Source organism: Leuresthes tenuis, unplaced genomic scaffold (assembly GCF_036924035.1).
Source record: "Leuresthes tenuis unplaced genomic scaffold, fLeuTen1.0.hap1 SCAF_24, whole genome shotgun sequence".
Classification (NCBI taxonomy): Eukaryota; Metazoa; Chordata; class Actinopteri; order Atheriniformes; family Atherinopsidae; genus Leuresthes; species Leuresthes tenuis.
The window spans coordinates 16,760,577-16,781,257 of record NW_027325378.1 but is presented as its reverse complement, the minus strand read 5'-3'; the positions used below and the strand labels follow the sequence as shown (position 1 = coordinate 16,781,257).

Genomic DNA, 20,681 nt, shown 5'->3' with positions numbered 1-20,681 from the left:
TCATCGATGAGTGTGAGGTCCTGAACTCTGTGGTTCTGCTACTGGTTATGATCCAGCTTCTTATCACATGTAATAACTATGTGTTACCCCTAATTTAAAATGATCTTATCTGACTATTTATATTTTGCCCGGCGGATGTTGAGCCCCTGAACGTAAACTCAGTCTTTTCATCTTCACTGTAACAGCGATGAAGAGGCCTGCTGGTGTTATGTCTCCCAGAGAAAAAGAGTGTATCATACTTGATGTAAAATTAAAGAAAGAGAAGAGCCCTTCCAGCCACTTACTGCCACCTTCTGGTGATAACAACCTACAGCACCAATAAATCATTTCCCAAACTTTTCTGTAGACGTAACTATACCAGCAAATTTGTTTGTTGAGAAGTACAAAGTTATATATAAAGTATAAGAATATATTCTCTCTTTTAAACATTCTGTAACAATCTGTGTGAAGGTTTAATATCAATATTTTTGAACATCAGCTTATCAACAACAGACCAAGTCACCATGTTCAGGTTCCTTTTTAAAGGCAAACAGACTTAAAATATTTTAAGACTGCAGCACAGCTGGTTTTGTTGTACAGCCACCAGATATCACATGACACATCACAGGAGTGATAGTGTCATTAAAAACAAAGATTCCGTTTCTCACAAGAAGCTCTTGAAGACCCACCTCTTCAGAGAGCATCTCCTACCCGAGCAATTATCCTGTACTTCCCTCTATGCCTGCACTCTATTTCTGCACTGTCACTTCTGACAGAGAATGACTTGTGGCTTCCTTCTGTGTAGCTTAATGTTAACTGCATTGTTAGATCCTCATTTGTAAGTCGCTTTGGGTAAAGGCTTCTTTCAAATGCATAAACATGTAGCTGATGAACAGTATAACACTGAAAACAGATGTTACAGTGTTCTTTATGTTTAATATTCGCACACATCAGTTATTAAAATAGATAAGACAACAATACATGTTTTTAGACCATCAGCAGACAATTTAACCAGATAAATACAATTTCAAGTTTCTGCCAAATGCATAAACATAAATGAAATAAAAACAAGCATCAATTAGATTATAAAACAAAAAACAGGGAAGGTTGAATCATTTAATAAAAAAGCTGAAGGGAATCTATGATATATCATGATACTGATACAGCTGTTTTTGGTGACACAGAATTGCTGAGCAGTACAGTTATAAAGTGTTTTACACCAACCAGTGAGGCCAGAATTCAGTCCATCTACTGGGCTCTGAGTTAAAGCCGAAACAGCAGAACACACTGAAGAAAATAGGGCAGGACGTCAAACATGAGACCAACTCTGATTATGTATTCAAAGCCTGCGGCATGTTCTCAGTAATTTGCTTTGGATTTACTATGATTTGGATCATTTGCTTTTACTTTCCAAATCTATAAAATACAGTCTTCAAATCAAAGGGTTCTACAAATATATGTAAAGTACACGTTTACACAGATCCTCTGAGTTGATGGAGTGAATTGTATCACAGGCTCAAACATTAAGCCAAACCAAAATGCTGATTAAGGAATAAGCTAAAATAGGAATGAGGCCTTAAATAACGCTTCATAATACAATATCAACATTGAAAAGAATATCAAAGCTTGTATACTTGTACTAGTGTAGATGACACTAGATCTATATTCTGCTGTCATGCAGACTCGTTCACTGCTTAGAGCAGGGAGATGTCTGTTTGCACATATCTGGCATGTTAACAACAAATTACATGAAAACAGCTGTTTGAGATCAAAATGAACATCTGAGCAATATCACACAAAAATATCTGATTTACTGTATGAAGAACATGTGTTCAGGCAGAAATAATGAATAAATGGAAAATGATAATCTGCCCACTTTGACACAAAATATCCCATTTCACTCCACCAAGATCACTTGCAGGCAGAAATAAATGGAAATCTTTCCATTAACTATAATCTGGACATCTTCTTGTGGCTCATGAAGCTTGAATCTCGATCACTCTGTTGACATCTGCTTCTTCTGCATCCTGTGCAAATGAAACAACACAGAGAGGTGTTGGTGCTCTGAGATGAATCTACTGCAGCTCCGATTGTTTCAGAGGAAAATACTTCCTGCTTTTACAAAATGGCTGCCGCACATTACAGTCAGGCAGTTCATCACTGGACATAAACTTTACACAGATACTCTGTGTATCCACAGTCAAACACCAGCAGTGAGTCAGCTGCTCTGCTGCTGTTTTCGTCACCATGTTTGAGGATTTGATGATCTTCCCCCATTCTCTCTGCCCCTTCCCTGTCCACCTACTGTCAAATAAAGGCAACTAGTGCCCAAAAAACCTTTAACCAAACAATATATATATATAGAAATAAACAAAAAAAAAAGGCTGAAGTTGATCATACTGGTTCAATCAGCTCACCTTTTCTGGTTTGTTGGACAATCTCAATTGAAACAAGCTGAAACAAAAAGAGATGAGATAGATGTTAAACACTGATATTCAAAGGAGACCAGCTGCTCTACAGCTGCAAAGTATCAGCTCTATGAAAAGTGTCTCACCACTCAAAGATGATGATGGTACTGTAGAGAAATAAAGTTCCCAGGATCTTCACTACAACATGGACATCAACCCCCAACGTTGGAATATCTGTTAAGACAGCACGGTCACCTTATCCTTTGTGGAAAATGCTTTGGCTCTAAATTGTAGTCGTCTTTTTTAAGTTAAAGTTGTTTAAATCAGACAGAAACTGATGTGCTGATGAAACATAAACCACAAGCTGAACCACTGACTTAAAATCATGTCAATACCAAACATAGAAATTAATGTCATACAATTAATTTGAAATGCATTCGATGGGGTACAAAGAAAACATTAGAATCAATAAAGAATAAGAAAAGAACAAGTGATACATGAGAGGAATCAGTTTAATTAATTTTACCTTCATTGTTCAGATGAATCCATGATGACGTCTGATTACCGAGAATATTTGCAGCCACACAGGAGTAACTTTCTGTATCTGTCACACTGGTCATCTTGAGTCTGTAAAAGTCTCCTTCAGCTACTTTCATGGCTCCATGTTTGCTGTTCTTGAACCAGGTGAAGCTGCTGATGGGAGGATTGGCTCTGCTGGAGCAGCTCAGGTTCATCCAGCTACCTGCTGACACCAAACCTGATGGACTGATGGATGCTGAGGTGTCTTTAGGAGCATCTGAGGAAAATGTTACACAGATTAACTTTGTTCATCAGAAACGGATGAACCATGATGTGCTGACAGGATCACTTACATGAAACACTGAGAGTCACTTCTGTCTCTGCTGTCTTGACATGTTTTCCTTCATTCACAGGATATCTGACAGAGCAGCTGATGGTGTATCCATCATGTGTGTCTGACAGAGTGATGGTCTCCTGGATATTAGCTGTAAAGGTTCCATCTGTGTTTTCCTCCATTTGTCTGTGAGAGTTTTGTTGGAGATTCCAGGTGAGTTCAGGAGGGGAGTGAGGACAGGGAGTGAAAGCTGAGCAGGTGATGGTGACAGACTCTTTCTCCTTCAGTTCACCTGAGATGTTGATTCTGGGTTTCCTAGCAGAATCTATGGTTTAAAATAAAGTAAAATACAGAACATTGACAAGAACATAATCAGGTGAAGGTGTTGTAGATATTTAAAGAATGCATACAAAATCCTCAATAACAAAATTTTTTAATTAAAAACAGACAAAAGTATCAACATTCTAATTGATGCCGATTTAACTACAATAAAAAGCAGTAATAGGTTTATGTAGATTTTTTCCTCATCTCATAATAAATGTGAAGACTTGAAAAGATGAAAAGTAACTTCTGACAGGAGCTCACATTTTTCCAGTGTTGCAGTTACAACATTGCAGACATCAGTAGAAAGATTGTTTAATGTATACTGTCAGTATCTCAGCAGTATTCAACTGTAATAACTTCTAAAACGACCACTTTGTGTTCACAAACTGCTTTCTTTAACACTGAACTCTGACTGATGCTGTTGATAATCCTACAGAAGATGTTTCATTTCACACTGAAGCTTAGATTAAAGGAGTTTGTAGTTTTACACTAAAACTAGAACTGATGTCACATTTTATTCATAATGTTATAGACTAATGGAAAGAAACCTTTCTCACCTTTAACTGTTATTCGAATAGGATCATCACAAGCTGTTTCTCTGAACGGTCCGTTCTCAACTCTGAAGAAGTATCTGTCTGTATGAGTTGTGCTTAAATCAGAAAACAGAGTGGTGCAGTTTTTCTGACTCAGGTTTCCAGTGATCTTCATTTGATAGATGTTAGTCGACTTACTGCTGTTGAAAACTACATTGTTTGGATTCAAAGCAAACCTGTCGTCACTTTTAATCCACACTCCATAGAAAGTTCCTCTAATGTTAAATGTTGTATGATCTGTAGCAAAGCTACATGGGATTTGCAAACAAGATCCACTCAGTGCTTCCATCTCCTTTGGTGCAGTAATGGAGAGGCCTGCTGGTTTCAGATAACAACCAGCCAAAACACCTGTAAAACCAGACTAATGATGAACATAATGTGGAGCAAAATCTGCCTGAAAACAAAGTTCATGACACACAAACTACAGTTCAGCTGCAGCATGTTACATGTGGAGCCTTTAAATAACATCACTATCAAACATTTAAGACCAGAAATGATTCAAGTCATGTTTCCAAATGAAAGTGAGAGAACAAAGAGCTCACCTGGAAGAAAGAAGACACTCAGGAACATGTTGACTGTCACCACGTTCACAGACAGGGCTGCCATGAAACTCCTACATTCCTCCTTCATCTCTGAGACTGAAAACAAGCTGAAATAAACGGTCATATGTCCGTGTTTTCAGCAAAGCAGATATGAACTAAAACTTCAAACATTTAAACCAGAAACTTAAAATCTACAAAACAAAATTTATTGTGTCCTGAAGTATTTTTCAGCAGAATTCATGAAAATAACAAAAATGGTCAAATCTCAGGCTGGAAATGTTAAAATATATAAATCATTCATATCATTGTTACCGTGATCCGCAGCAGATCAAAGAACCAACTTCTCTGTTAAACAGTAAATGTCAAGTAAAAGCTTGATGGCTTCATCCTTCCTGCTTCCACCGTGTGAAAGAGGAAGTCACACTGTGGTATTCTGAGCTCAGTAGGGTGTGAATCACAAATTGTTTTGTGAAAGATTATTTTTATTACACGTCTCACTGTCAGCAAACCCGTTTTAGTAAGAGTGTTTTTATATTTAATTCAGGTGTTCATCGAAAACAGTTCAAAAAGATGAATTTGTGCACTTTTGCTGCACACAAACATGGTAAATGCAGCATTTCTGGTCTAGTTGACCACTCAAAGCGCTTTTACACTATAACCAACATTCATCCATTCACACACACTCTTACAGCACGTCTTACTCTATACATGGTTACAGGCAATGATGTGATTCTTTTTTTAACTTCACAGTGAGTTTCATCCAGCAGTTGGAAACAACGACTGTAACATCAATAAAAGCAGCAGACAAAACTTGAACAATGAACAAAGCCGTGGTCCACAGATCATACATGCATGGTCCTAAATACACGGGGCTTAGGCTTCTTTGTAATCTGTTATTCATTTATTCTCCCAAAGGGCTCAGTTGCTTTACTTGTGAAGTGAGACAGGAGTCAGACAGATGATTTTAATCCTAATGGTTCATTTAGTGACGTTCTGTAATTATATAAGAGTCTAAAATGATACAGAAACCCACTACACCTCATTCTTTCCCCACTTGTAACAACAACTCACTCCAACCCAAAGAGGTGAAACACTGACACTGAACACTGAATTTAACACTCTCCACCTAGTGGTTACATATAGTACAGTAAATACAGTGAAAATGAGTCAGGAGTAAACTGATGATGAAAAATGCATCTCCACATGCTCTTTTTTACTAAAAGACTTAAAAAAGGTCATTTTTATTGTAAAAGTGCTCTCAGCAAACTACATAATTCTGGATTTTGAGTAAACTACGGTTAATTATTCCCTTACTTTGAATGTCTTTGGAACTTTGGAACGTTTTTCATTAAAGCAGTGAGACAGGTAAGCTTTAGGACAAATTCCCAGAAAAGCATCTCTCATCAACATCGTTTTGTGTTTCTCTTTCTTCTGATAGCTAAACGCCTCAGATATTGGGATTGAAAATAAGCCCATTTAGACTTTGTGTCAATTCACAGTTGACATTTCCTGATACTCTGCTCTTACAACTGTAGCGTCACTTAACAAATACACCATTCAAGTGACTTAAAGACAACACCAAAGGGCACATATGTCTAATATTTGAATTGCTTGACAAAAATCTCCATGAGCTGTTGAAAGAGAGACGTGGGAAACCACTCACACAGCAGGTAAGTGGATTTCATCACTCGACCACCAAGCAGTGGCTCCTGAGTATGAAACGTGCAGCAGCGGGAGTAACCCCCCTCAGTACTGAAGAAAAGTTTCAGTCTTTATTTCTTCTTGTGCTGCTGCAGCTGCTCTCAAATCTCTGAAAGCTGCTGGCATCATTCACACAGATATCAAACCCCATAATGCCCTGTTGGCAAAGCAGAATGACAGGAGTCAAACTCATTGGCTTTGGCTCATTCCTGATCTCATATCATCATTTTTATGCATGCGACACTCAGCTGTGCACAGACCCCACAAAACTCTCCTCTCGTCTTTGTGACATCCAATCCCCAATGGCAGAAAACAAAAGTCCCAAAAAGTCAGATTATTTTGTTTGGTAACCTCAAAATATTTTGCTTCTAACCCTGGTGATATTTCAAATGATATTACCCAGGTTGCTAAGAATCTCGAAGTAACGCTTTTCTCTCTCCTCAGTTTCATCCTGTTCAGCCTTTTTTTTCCCTCCAGTTTACGATAATCTCAAACATCAGGTCATTTTCACTCAAATACTGAAGAGTTATGCCTGCTTTGGTCTGCACTCACCTTGAGTTTCGCAGTGCTCAACACTCAGGTCTCCAGCCGGTTAAAAACACTTCAACTAGACTCATCGGCCCTCAAAATTTCCCTCTTTCTAAAGCTGTAGTGTTTTTATTAAAGCAAACACTGGTGTAAAAAAAAAATGTAAATAACATTTTTAAATGCTGTTGACTACATTCAACTATACTGATTTTTCACATTATGAAATAACTACAGTAAGCTTCTGTTGTCAATTATCTTCAACTTAATATATCAAAAGTCAGCAAACAAAATTCTCAACACAAAAAAGTTTTATTTCAACCACACTTTGCTAAAACCTTTCAAGTTTCATTGAAGGACAGCTAGCTTGGATTTTGCTACAGTTTGTTCAGTCGAACTGTTCCTAAAAATGTCCTTTCTGGGCATTTGCGCAGTTTCCTCCCACACAAATGGAATCGGAGTCCTTGTTGAAGTGTTATTCGTGACAATAGTAACTTTTCAAAGGGATCAAACTTCCTACGTTCAAGTCTATTTGCCCTTTCTGAATTTGCCCGGCGTGGCTCCAGTTTTCTGCTTTTTCTTCGCCGATCCTTTTATCTCTGGTTCCTAAGACAAAAGAAAACACAACAGCTTCACTGAATGTGTGCAACAGTAACCTCCTTTCTAAACTTTGCTATCGAAATCAATCAGCTGCTAAAGAGCCGTAGTTTTTCTGAACGCACCTTTCGTTTGGAGGACAGCGATCCGGTGACTGTAAAGAAGGAGTCCAGTCGCCCCTGTGTGCTGCCCTGCCGGCTCTTCGTGATCTTCTTACAGCCGTTACGGATCCTGTCCTCGCTGCACACACAGACCAGAAGAAATTGATCAAAATAATTCAAATATATGAAAATGTACATTTCATTCAGTGTGCATTTTCAGAAATTTGGGCAATTAAGAAGACAATGAAACCTGCTTGTTACTGTCATTGTAACAATGTCTGTATGAACAGATTCTAATGAAATGAGCAATAAGCATTATGGCATTTTTTTTTAAACAAAAAAGAAGAATACATGAACAGTAAACACTGCATTTACAAGGCCAACAGTGCGGACGAGTGGACAAGCATAGTAAATACAGTTGGTGTGGTCAGTGTCACAGAAAGAATCAATCATCATCCATGGAAAGAAAACTCAGTGAGCGAGGAAGGCAGAACAATCTAACCTGCAGCACAGTTATGAGTCTATATTTAGTTCACCTGAACTGTTTCTCGGTGCACATGAACTGGATCAGTCCCTCCTCATCAGGCTCACTCCACTTCAGCTCCACTGAAGAGCAATCCACCACCTCTGGCTCCAGAAACAAATGCCTGGCTTCTTTGTAAAGCCAGTCCTCTGGGGCAGGGTGCTTCTGCGAGAAGGCAAGCAAAGCACACGGAATCAGATCCAGCGCCAGAATAAACTACGCGGACATCAGAACGGGATCTGAGCCAACAATCACTCACTTTTGTATCAATGTTTTCAAGGATCTCCTCAATGGAGCCGTGCTGTCGGATCAGGTCGATGGCTCTCTTGGGGCCGATTCCCTTGATGGTGCCACAGTAGTCACAACCCAGCAGAATGCACAGGTCTATGAACTGGAGGAAAAACAGACGGAGATGTCACTGACAGGATATAAGCTGTTTTTATTCTTTTTCAGTCAAAGAAAAAAATAAAACTACCTGTTCACTGGTCAGGCTGATGTCCTCCAGGATGCGACTGAAGTGAAACTCCTGAATAGGAAGTTTCCTGAAACAAAATAGATTCATCACATGCGTGACTATTGCATTTAAATGGCCGGAACACTTTCTACCAATTCAGTCTTTAAACATACAATTGTCAGATTTCTAGGAGATAAAAAACATCGGGTAATTCTGCAAACACCTCTGTAGCACAGCCTGTAAACATACTTTGCTTCACTAGAAGTGAGGTGTCTAAGCAGGACGTTTGTCCCAAAGGTCAGCCCATCCATATCCTCCGTTGCTGTGGCGAAGACCTTTCCTGCTTTGACCAGAGCAGCACAGCTGGCCTCAGCCTCACATGGAGCCTGAAACAAAAAACACAGACTAAAAAAATATCCCTGAAGTCATTCACCCACATCTGTTCAGCTGCAACCAATCGCTCCGACATGCATTCGGAGCTTTGAAATAGGCTGCACACCTGTGAGCAAAACAGAATTCTTACGACTTTTGTTCAGTCAAAATGCAACATTTTCAGCCTTTGTGGGTTTTTGTAGCCTAGTTAGACGGTATACAGATAACCAGGGAAATGAGGATAAAAATGCAAGCACCGATGTGGAAATATTCTTAAAGCCAGTAAGAAAAAGTAAAGCAAAATAAAGCAAAACTCCACCTTACCTCGATGTAAGGCACCCCCATCAAGGACAGGAGCTTTTTGCACTCATCATTATGCTGCTTGGTGACTTTAACCAGACGCTTGGTGAATTTTTCAATATTCTCCTGTTCCCCTGGTTTGAGACATGAAATAAAATAATGAAGAAAAAAATAAAATAATATATATATATATATATATATATATACACACAAGGTCAGATTTTTGTTTACAACAATCAAATCAAAACATGCAGAAAACATCTTTACCCATTTCCTGGGCTTGAGCAAGCATCTTCTCAGCTTCTGCTCTTCTCTCCCCTCTCTTCTCAAGCTAAACCAGGAAAGCAAGATATTAATAGAAGACAGATGATTTAAGGCTACAAACTAAATAAAACTGAGTGCTACTACCACCAGGGAAAGTGCCAAAGAAATTTGAGCCCACACTAACCTCTCCAGACTTGAGTTGTGGAGGCTTCCCATCAAATACGTACACCGGCTTGATACCATGCTCCAACATGCGGATTGTACGGTAGAACATTCCCATTAGGTGGCTTTGAAAAAGGGAAATTGTAACACAGTTTTTATTAATTTGCTCAGGCCTGAGCAACTGACCTTAATAACAATACAAGAGCTACTGTATGGCCAATGCATCTATAGCTTCATGTGCTTATTGGGGCAACATTACCTTGTTGTCTCTCCATCTTCATTCTGCAGAACATTACCGTCCTGTCGCACAGCAATCAGGAACTGGTAGATGCACATGGAGGCATCTATAGCGATTTTCCTCCCTAGAAAAAGTCAATACAGCATTGACCAAAGCTTTTGGCTTTTCAAATCAGCGGGGAAATCAAAACACTGGTGTTAATGTAACCATTATTAATTCAAAACAATTCAAGGGAATTCATACTTATTTCTTGTGCAGGTAAAAACAATAATATGCATGTAAAGTGTCGTATAACAGTTACCAAAATAGTTTTTGATGTCTTGCTCTTTGATGGCACTGGGGGCATGGTCAGCGATCAGCTTGGCGAGTCCGTGTATTCCCATAGTGGTAGAATATCTGCGAAACAATGAGGTGTCAGTGCATTGACATGCATCATGAGATCATCATGAGAGCATCACTGCAGACTGACGTTCGAGGGGAGTCATTAACGGTAACTGCTATACAGTAAGTTAGGGCCTGAGCCATCCACATACTGCTTTCATGTGCAGAGACAATGCGGGACAAAGTGTTGACATACACGGAGCTTACACCGTCGGGTGCACGCCGAATAAATTACCAGCTTCTTCGGGCTGCAAACACGTAGATAAATATATCTGGCGGTTTACTGCTTAGTAACGAACTCTAATTAACATAAAACTGATAGATTAATTTAGGTACCATGGAGTCCAGGGATGTAATCTGACAAGCTAACTTTGTTGCAAACAAACTTTCGCGCCCTTCTAACATCAACACGTGCACATTTCATAGTAACTAAAGAGCGAACAACAACTGGAAACCCTAACGTGAAGCGTGTTATTGGGTTCAACTCTTTTATTGCACACAACGACTCACCAGTTAGCTGTAACAATCCGGCGTAAGCGCTTGCTCCAACGTCTTGGGCGCGAGGGACTGCGTCTGTTTCGCGGGAAATCAAATAGCAGGCATTGCCAGTCAAACTGTCGAGAAGAGCACCCCCACAGCCTATGTGGCACTGCAAATCGATGATGCCAGTGCGATTAAGTGGGGCTGAGTTGTAACAAGGAAGTCACGCCAGCGTACTCTATTGGTTCATTGAGATTGAAGGAAATCCGGTCTCTACAAAAAAAATGATAGAGACGTTGTTCAATTAGCTATAAGCGCATAAACTGTGTTTTTTGTGGCTTCAAAGGGCGCAGAAACCAGGCTTATTTCAAGCTGTTGCGTGGGGAGAATATTACTGGTCGCGAGAGTCCGGTAACTCTGCAGGTGTCTGTTTGTTGTTTTTTTGTTTTTTTTTTGTTTCTCCGCCCACTCCGGAAAACTGAAGCAAGTCGTCGTTATTTTTATTTTTTAAGGTGACGTGTAGTCGTAGCCCTTATTCCACATCGCCTCATGTTTCAGTAAAAGTATTTGGTGTGCCCGGATATGAGCGCAGTCAGTACATAATAAGCTGGTATACTTTGTCCAGGATTTCAAGATGCTTAGCTGTAACGTTATACATTTACAGTGAGCTCCACTGTCGGCGCATACCGGGGCAGAGGAGACTATCGGGGCCTGGACCAAGGAATCCGGCGGACAGACAGCTTTTTTGGGTGAGATCTGCTGCATCCGAATCGAGGTAATAGGACAGTGAGACTGGTCGATGATATTTCGACAGTGTGTGATCGGTGATTATTTGCTGTTTTTGGAAGTCGGACGTGGAGTTTGATGGAAATGTTTATCTTTGGTAAGAAAAAAAAAGTAGTGTTAATGCAGATCAGATGTTTGTTGGTCAGTGTGGCATCATTTATAGTCACAGTTCTATACACAGAAACGACAACACAAATGGGATGCACTGTGTGTCTGACCTGTATAAAGGAGAATCTGCTTATTATGCTGCTCATTTCACTTGATGGGTATGTGCAGAAGGATGTATGTTTGGGCTATTGGCTACAATCGTTTTTAATGTATATCTTTTGATAGTAGAAAGGTCATAAGGTTGTGAGCTCTAACCGTGACCGTACTATGAGACCATAAGAGGACGTATTAGACACGTGGGGTCCATTAATAAATGATTAACTTGTTATGCATTTTGCATGGCAGTGACAGTTGACCAATCTTTGAATTGGTGACATTTACCAAACAACAATGTCGATCAAGGGAGTTATATTTCCTGTATATTTTAAAGTGTTTCAGATGTTTATCCACAATTTCCCCCCACTCGTAAAACAAGGATACAGACTCCTGTCCTCTCTGGTATTTTTGCTGCCATGTCTCCAAATAAAGTTGACTTCTGTTGTAGTTTAAACCGTTTGGCTAAGACACGAAAGCTGCCAGACAGATTTCATGCTATCACATAAGCATATCAATTCTGCCATCGTCTCTACTACAGCAAACCCAACACGCAGCTTCTCAACTTAGCTTGTGCTCATTCTCTTTTTTTCTGGCTTGCATCAGTTTTGCATTGCGTTAGTTCCTGCAGTGCTTGCTAATTTGTTGTAAAGTTCAACCTTACCTCTATCGAACCATGTTTGAATTACATCTTGAAGCACTTTGTTACATGCAGCCTGTTGCAAAGAAACATCATTTGTTCCTCTGTCTTTAGTTGCATCTTCAAAAAATATTCCAAAATAACACTTTTTCAAAGAACTGTTTGCTAAAAAACTTGGCACTAGCAAATGGAAGAACTAGCAAAGACACACAGGACCTGAGAGATGCGTCTGCACCTTCGGTGGATCCGTCTGCTGTTGGATCATCATTTAATTTCTGATGAGGCCTCATCAGAAATGGTCTCCATGGAAGGGTGGCTGTCAAGAAGCCATTCTTAAGGAAGACAAATAGGGAGAAAAGGCTGAGCTATGCCAAATGACACAAGAAGTGGACTGCGTCAACAGGTCTGAATCCTCCCCAGAGCCCGGACCTCAACATTATATGAAGCAGCGTGGGGTCATCTTGACAGAGAATGGAACAAAATACAGTCGACATCAAAGAAGAGCTTTGGGATGTCCTTCAAGAAGCCTGGAGAACTATTCCTGAAGACTACTTAAAAGATATAACAAAAAAGCTTGTCTAAGAGGGTTTAGCCAAATATCGACTTTCAGGCTGGTTAGAATTCTCCAAACTCTGTTTTTGCCTTATATACTGTATTTACATTTCTGTTCTTTTAAAAACTGCTTTACTTATTTTCCATTTTCTTCCAAAACCCCTTCACAGTACCGCTGTAACAGCATTATTTCGCTTGTAAAACGCGCTGAAAATGCATATTAATGGCAGCGGCAGATTGCTGAGCAGGAAGGCAGTTTGAAATTGAAGGAAAACTGTGGAGGCTGCCTGACACACGCAACCAGGACACCGTCTCTGCGCATTGTTGCTTATTTTCTGTTCTCACAAAGTGAAAAATAAGAATAGTCGGAGCTCATTTAATTCCACAAAAGAAGCCGTCGTGGGCTGATGAAACACCTTGTAAGTCACGGCTGTTGCACAGCGTCCCGCAGCTCTGCCTGGGCGTTTCTGTCTGCCGTGTTTGTTGAATCATTGCAGGAGTGACGTTGCTTAAACTCTCCCGTTTTACTTCTTAAACGGTGTCAAAGCTGGATGGGAGCGAGTTAATTTCCTCCCTTGTATCGAGCCGTAAGACTTCAGCGTAAACTGATGAACTGTCCTTCTTTGCTTGCAGGCGTTCCTGTGGAGCAGGATACCTCCCAGGTGGCTGCCGGAGGACGATGGCGCTGCTTTGTGTCTTGATGCTGGGTTTGTTCTCAGGCTGGGCAGCAGGTTACAAGCAGGGGGACAATGTCACTCTTTATGTCAACAAAGTGGGCCCTTATCATAATCCCCAGGAGACATATCACTTCTACACGTTGCCTGTTTGCAGGCCAGAGAAGGTCAGTCTTTGTTCCGTGTTACTGTGTGTTACTTATTGGTGCGTTGCATCACACAAAGGAGCTGAAGATTGTTTTGTTGTGCTAAATACTTTTGTTTGGAGACAGCTGTGTTCCATCTGAAATCTAATGAAATTACAACCTCAGTTCCTCAAACTTTAGGATGCTGCATAAAACAAAAATAAAAACAGAATTTAATGATTTCTAAATCTCACAAAGCAATTTTTTTTTTTTTATAAATCACTTTAGACCAAGAGAACCACATCAAATGATGAAAGCGAGACATTTTACCACTTTATGAGAAATATTAGCTCACCTTGGATTTGATGTGATGGCAGCAACGTGTCTCAAAAAGGTCGGGGGAGACGGCCCACACTCACCTCTGTTCCTTTACATGTCTTTGGACTGAGGAGAGCTTTGGGAGAGGAACATTGTCCCCTTCATGGCTGATATAGACGATCTAGCTGCTCAACTGTCTCGAGTCTTCTGTTTTAATTCAGATTTTCCACAGCGTTCCAGCTTTTTTTGGAATTGGATTTGTATGAAACATACCTGAAAACCCAAGTAGATCCATTTTTGTTTGGCTTATTTCTTCTTTGTTGTTTGCTTTCTGTTGTACTGATATCACATTGGTTTCCGTCAGAAAAGCTCTCTCCTTGTGTTGAACGTGTATTGTACTCGCTTGTTTATCGTCGCATTGTTCCGCTGGAAATCACAGTGCGATGTCTCCTTTTCAGGTGCATCACAAGTCCCTGAGTCTGGGAGAAGTGCTGGACGGTGACAGAATGGCAGAGTCTTTATATCACATCCGATTCAGAGAGAACATTGAGAAAAAAGCTCTTTGCAAGCTCACGCTTTCAGAGAAACAGGTATTTACAAAGATGGTTGGAGAATAACTGCAGTCAGCAGACACTGGGACTGGACTCAGGTGGGATTTAAACTGCAGGATATGTGGAATTACTCATTTTCAACTGCAATCATTTAATTTTTTTCATGAAGTGTTTGTTTCTAGACCAATAATGTTTCAAGACAAAGATCCTTTCACTCATTTTTTACCCCCCAAAATCATCTCTCAAGTGAATGGCTTCCTTTAACCGCACCAGTTCGTTGCAACAAACTTCACAAAGCCAATCTCCTGATGAAAGGTTTTACTTCACTGTGACTTTAAAAGCATATTGTCAGTATAAGGATTTAACATCTTTAAGTGTTTGCCGTCAAAACCTTTAGTCTATAGAAACGGCTAAAGTATGAGGAGGAGTTCGGCACAGATGTTTCTCTGAGTTAGGCTCACAACACTAACACAAAGCTTGGTGGTGAATAAAACCGCCGTTTTTACTCTTTCCCCTAATTTCAAATAAACTTGTGAAATAAATTTTGTACGAGTAACCGTAGAACGTCTTAAACAAGCGGGCTGCGACTCTGTTGTCAGGTGGATGAACTTCGTGAGGCCATCGAGGAGCTGTACTACTTTGAATTTGTCCTGGATGATATACCAATCTGGGGCTTTGTGGGATACATCGAGGAAAGTGGCTTCCTGCCTCACAGTCACAAGGTGAAAGGAGAAACTGTCCAGTTGTGACGTGCAGAGTTACTTTTTCTACTGGCTTCTAATCAGAGCGAAATTCTTTTCTTTCAGGTGGGTTTGTGGACTCACTTAGACTTCAACATCGAGTACAACGGTGACTCTGTGATCTTCGCCAACGTCTCAGTGAAAGATGTCAAGCCCGTCCCCCTGGAGGAGGGGGCAGGTGCGGCAGTGGGTGGGGTGGGAGTGGGCGGAGGTAGCCTGACGGTCACCCATACCTACAGCGTGCACTGGTATGAGTCCAATCTGCCTCACTCCCGGAGGGCCGAGCGCCTCAGAGACTACTCCTTCTTCCCAAAGACACTGGAAATCCACTGGCTGTCCATCATTAACTCACTGGTGCTGGTGGTGCTTCTGCTGGGCTTCGTCATCATTATCCTCATGCGAGTCCTTAAGAATGACTTTGCAAGGTCAGTAAAGGTGGATTTAGGTCAGTGTTGCTGTGCTCAGTCTTAAGAAAATGTCTCTTTTGGTAAACCAATCAACAATCACTCACCTGGGAATTAACATGCATTTTACTACATATGAAGTACTTCAGGATGTCAGGGATGTCTGATATCTCTCCTCTTGTTTCTGATTTACAACTCTGCAACAATGTATGATTCACTTCTCTGGACCAAACCAAACAAGACTTTGACCCGGATTTATTAAGCGGGTAAGCCTGCGTACGGTTATGGAGCCGATGGGAGTGTCCAGTTCTGCAGATGAAGTCCTGAAACTGTTTGATCTGCAAACACGGGTGCAACCAGCTCATTTTAGTAAAGACCAGAGCAATGTGACCAGGAGCAGCGCACATCAGTGCAACGTGCGACTTCTACTGTGGGTCTACTGAACGTTTCTTACCTTTAGGACCCCTAAGCTGTCCAGAGGGTCTGTGTGAGTTTTATTCAGTCTAACTATAAACTATCCTGCCAGGACATTGCAGGTACTGCTGTGAGTGAGCATACAGTGTATCAGGTTAACAATGAACAAATTACCATCCAAAAACCTGAAATCCATTTTAAGTTTCGGCAGCATCATCTTGTGTCTGTTTTTTATTCTTACACGCCTGTGGGTCCCCCACATGATTTAGTTAGATGATGATTCCCCTGTTAATGATTCAGTGCATCGAAGGATGCACCTACATTTCCTTTTATGACATCTGTGCTAAGTTCCCTTTTAATGGACTTCCGTGGATGGACTGGGGACCCATCCAGGGTGTACCCTGCCTCTCCTCCAATGGCAGCTGGGATAGGCTCCAGCCCCCCTGCGCACCTGCATGTTTTTAGTGCCAGTGTCTCAGTGACTTTAAGGCCTTTATATGGACTTTAGTTTGGCTGTAGATCTATTTCTGTAGGGAAAAGTCTGCTTACTCTGCTGCTCCAAGAACCTCAAAAACCTTGAAACTCTGCATTCTTTTACAGCTGGACATGGTCTACTTGTGGATTCCAACTGATTAGGCGGGCCGGCTGTGTTCCTTGAGGTTGCAAATGTTTAATCAGGGCAAAAATGGCTAACTTGTTTCCTCATTTTAGTCGAATTACCATCATTCTAAACTTTAACAAGACATTTTTTACACATCGTGCAGATTATTGCTCTCCGGTTTCACCAAATGAAGACCAGATGTTCCGCTTTGAGATATGTCTTTCATAGCTTGCTGCTGAGTTCTGTCTTTGCCTTTGCTCTGTCGCCCAAAACATCAGAAAGCAAAAAGCTTAGTAAATAACTCTGCAGGATTCATTTAAATACATTTCTGCCCCAAATGTTGTGCTCTGAAAGGGGAAACTCCCGTAAGTACATATGCAACAGGACCTGCCGCAAAGAGCTGTGTTTTCACACGTCTTAGCTGCTAATTTACTACTGCGCCTCACTAGTAAATATTAACAAACTGACAAACATAGTATGTTCGGGTATTAAATGATAATATATCTGTCCCTTGGTCTTTGCTTATGTGATCATTGGCAAACAAGTTTAGCGGCAGTATTAATTTTAAAGAGTGCCTGATTGTGTGCCCTTTGACACCATCAGACGTAAGAGTGACTGCACCGGGAGATGTTCAATTTGTAGGGGCAGCCAGTCCTCGTCAAGTGCTCTTTAGGTCTTTGCATGATGACACCGTGCACTTGAATAGCAAAAAAGACTGGCTCCACTTTTCTCTTCTGGAGGAGGTTCTAATCATTGGCATGTGAAACTGGACTTACAGTTTTAAACATTCTTATGTGGGACCATTTTCCATATAACCGATCAGTTTTCTCTTGGCTAAAGCACAAAACTGAGCGATTTATTTGTAATCTTTCTTGTATCACCCGTGTTAAGAAGCACAAGAAACCAGAGGCTTGCTTGTTCATATACATTTTTTTAAAAACTGCCATTTTGCTTGCAGGTACAACGTGGAAGAGGAAGGTGGCTGCGATGATCTTGACCAAGGAGACAACGGCTGGAAAATCATCCATACTGATGTCTTCAGATTCCCCACTTTCAAAAGTTTGCTGTGTGCTGTGCTGGGAGTTGGAGCTCAGTTCCTAACTCTTGCCACAGGTGAGTAGTTATTGTCAAATAGACAAAAAACACAGCAGAGTACATGGCTGAACGTGCACACACTCCACAGAGTAGATTTCTGAGCTCCTCTCACCTATAGCAACACTTTCTGTACTTAGAACTGAATAACAAAGATATTACTTAGTAATAAACAGTATGCAAACAGACCCCTGATGTAGGAGTCTGATCACTTTAATGCCTCCTCGTTGCTTTAGCCATTATCATCATGGCGCTGCTCGGCATGTTCAACGTACACCGCCACGGAGCCATCAACTCTGCAGCTATCGTGCTGTACGCGCTGACCAGCTGCGTGTCGGGCTACGTCTCGTGCAGCTTCTACACACAGATCAACGGCCAGCGCTGGGTGTGGAACATCATCCTCACGTCGTCTCTGTTCTCAGGTGAGAGGCCACCAACGCTGAACCACCTTAGCTGAAAACAGAATACACCGTTTTTCACTCATTTTTTTTCTTGAATTAAACCATGTTCCCTTAAATATTAGCATCTACTCCAGATATACACTTTATAAGCATCTAGAAAAGTATTTATGCATATCATTGGGATTTGGCTAATTTAATGGAGACGTCTCACCTCAAAAACACTCAAAGCTTTTATTTTTTCCTTCTTTTTAAGGGTCTGAATCAGGGATTCAGTAATTTTATGATTTTATCTTAGAGATAGCTCAAATCATGATATCATGACAGTGTGGGATTCTCTGTTCCACCTTTTTCTTTAACTGTAGTTAAATGCTTTTTATCGATTCATATTCGAAGAATTGGTCTGCATAAGTAGAGCCTTGTTTGGAAAAAGGCCTTTCTGTTAAAGTTGCAGACAAAATGATCATTTTTACCACCACTCTAAGGCACTAATAGCTGTCTTTAACTGACTTGGTCATGCATTCCCACAGCTCCCCTGTTCGTCACTTGGAGTGTAGTGAACTCCATCCACTGGTGGAGCGGCTCCACGCAGGCTCTGCCGGCCACCACCGTGCTCCTCCTACTGGGGGCCTGGGTGCTGGTGGGCTTCCCACTCACCGTCATCGGCGGCATTGTGGGAAAAAACCGTGCTGGCAGCTTCCAGGCACCGTGTCGCACTCGAAACATTCCCCGGCAGATCCCTAAACAGCCGTGGTACAAACACACAGTTGTACACATGGCCATCGGTGGCTTCCTCCCCTTCAGGTGAGCTGTCTGCAGGTGTGGAAAAACCTGTTTCAGTTGAGAGGTTGAGCTTTTGATGGTCTTCACTTCAGAGGACGATTACAGTCCATTTCAATTCATTCATGGCTCACTGCTAATTCAGATGTTCCTAAATGATTTTATACAGTAGAATCGTGGGAGAATTTACTGTCAAATGATGGAAATATTGAGAAACAGTTTAGCTTTTGCCTGGCTTTAGCTGCCTCTTGAGTTACAGTGTCTCACAAAATCCTACTTTCTGTCAAATCTTTCCCTCAGTGCCATCTCAGTGGAGCTGTACTACATCTTTGCCACTGTTTGGGGCAGAGAGCACTACACCCTCTATGGCATCCTGCTGTGCGTCTTCGCCATCCTCCTCTCAGTGGGCGCCTGCATCTCCGTGGCGCTGACTTACTTCCTGCTGTCAGGCGAAGACTACCGGTGGTGGTGGCGGAGCGTGCTGAGCACCGGCTCCACCGGCCTCTTCATCTTCGTCTACTCCGTCTTCTACTACAGGAATCGATCGTCCATGAGCGGCTTGGTGCAAAGCACCGAGTTCTTCGGATACTCTCTGCTCACAGCGCTGGTCTTTTCATTGATGCTGGGAAGCGTGTCGTTCTGGGCCTCTCTGGCATTTATTCGCTACATCTACCGTAGTCTCAAGATGGACTAGATGTCATCCCAAACAAACATTTCCTCGTAGAACATGTGGACAGTCTTGATTCTCATCGCTCACTTATACACACACCTCCCGTTGTGTTAATGGGAGAGAAAAAACAGGGGCCTTGAACTCTATTTTAGGATAATGAACTTCAACAGCCGCCATTGTTGAATTAAGGAAAAGTTGGTGGGTGGAAGATCAAGCCAGATGGGGTTATGTTGGACTTGATGTGAAAACTTTATTACGAAGGGATGATTGCTCTCCATCAGGAGTTAAGGGGTTTAAATGTATGCTTCAACACTTGAGTGACTCAAGGCTGCGCAGACTCATCGTGGTCTTTATTTACTCCATCACACTGGTTACCTGCTGAGAGCTCTAGCAAATACATACTGTAGTTTTGATAATACAGCAGAGCCAGTGTTACTACCTGCAATTAATACCATCCATGATATGGAAGCCTGTTCAGATATGAGAAACATTATTTGCACCAGTTCTGAAGCTCCACATCCTTGCAGTGGATGAGAGGAACAATGTGTTGTATAGATACGAGTTGTTGAAAACTGGTGGTGATGGGAGCAATATTGTAGTTGTACTCTATGGTCAACTTTGGTTCTGATGTAAATATACTTTTCAATAAAGCACTTTTTATTACAACGTGGGTAGAAAACAGTCTGTTTATGGCCTACCATCAAGGAAACAGTGCTCTAGAAAAAAAAACACCCCAGCTGGACCCAAACTGGCATTTTCAGGGATGTCACAGCATCCCCCCCTTTTTCTTTTACTTAGTTGTCAAAAATCACACAACTTTTATACCAAAATGTTTATTTTATTTGATCCTACTATATCACAGCACTTAAAATGAAAAATAATGTTTTAGCCTCTGAACCAGTTTTTATTGAAAAAAGAAAAAAAGAATTACATGCACA

At 41.2% G+C, this 20,681-nt stretch overlaps 3 protein-coding genes across 3 annotated transcripts; 1 reads left to right on the top strand and 2 right to left on the bottom strand.

The window, feature by feature from the left end:
• Positions 1–1,975: 1,975 nt before the first annotated feature.
• Positions 1,976–4,763, bottom strand: LOC140284393 (sialic acid-binding Ig-like lectin 10). Its single transcript, XM_072378268.1, has 6 exons — positions 4,700–4,763; positions 4,122–4,505; positions 3,260–3,565; positions 2,914–3,183; positions 2,534–2,621; positions 1,976–2,006 (listed from the first exon to the last, which is right to left on the bottom strand). Exons 1-6 carry the CDS (start codon positions 4,761–4,763, stop codon positions 1,976–1,978), a joined length of 1,143 nt encoding a protein of 380 aa, XP_072234369.1.
• Positions 4,764–7,231: 2,468 nt separating this feature from the next.
• Positions 7,232–10,905, bottom strand: fen1 (flap structure-specific endonuclease 1). Its single transcript, XM_072378707.1, has 12 exons — positions 10,828–10,905; positions 10,238–10,332; positions 9,958–10,060; positions 9,721–9,823; positions 9,540–9,603; positions 9,297–9,406; positions 8,850–8,986; positions 8,622–8,688; positions 8,406–8,537; positions 8,160–8,311; positions 7,648–7,762; positions 7,232–7,531 (listed from the first exon to the last, which is right to left on the bottom strand). Exons 2-12 carry the CDS (start codon positions 10,317–10,319, stop codon positions 7,454–7,456), a joined length of 1,143 nt encoding a protein of 380 aa, XP_072234808.1. The 5' UTR covers positions 10,320–10,332; positions 10,828–10,905; the 3' UTR covers positions 7,232–7,453.
• A 556-nt stretch (positions 10,906–11,461) lies between these two features.
• Positions 11,462–20,410, top strand: tm9sf1 (transmembrane 9 superfamily member 1). The gene is made up of 9 exons (XM_072378412.1): positions 11,462–11,572; positions 13,610–13,817; positions 14,552–14,683; positions 15,244–15,366; positions 15,451–15,809; positions 17,762–17,916; positions 18,132–18,317; positions 18,824–19,097; positions 19,374–20,410. The coding sequence occupies exons 2-9, from the start codon at positions 13,656–13,658 to the stop codon at positions 19,765–19,767; spliced, it is 1,785 nt and encodes a 594-aa protein (XP_072234513.1). The 5' UTR covers positions 11,462–11,572; positions 13,610–13,655; the 3' UTR covers positions 19,768–20,410.
• Positions 20,411–20,681: the final 271 nt, after the last annotated feature.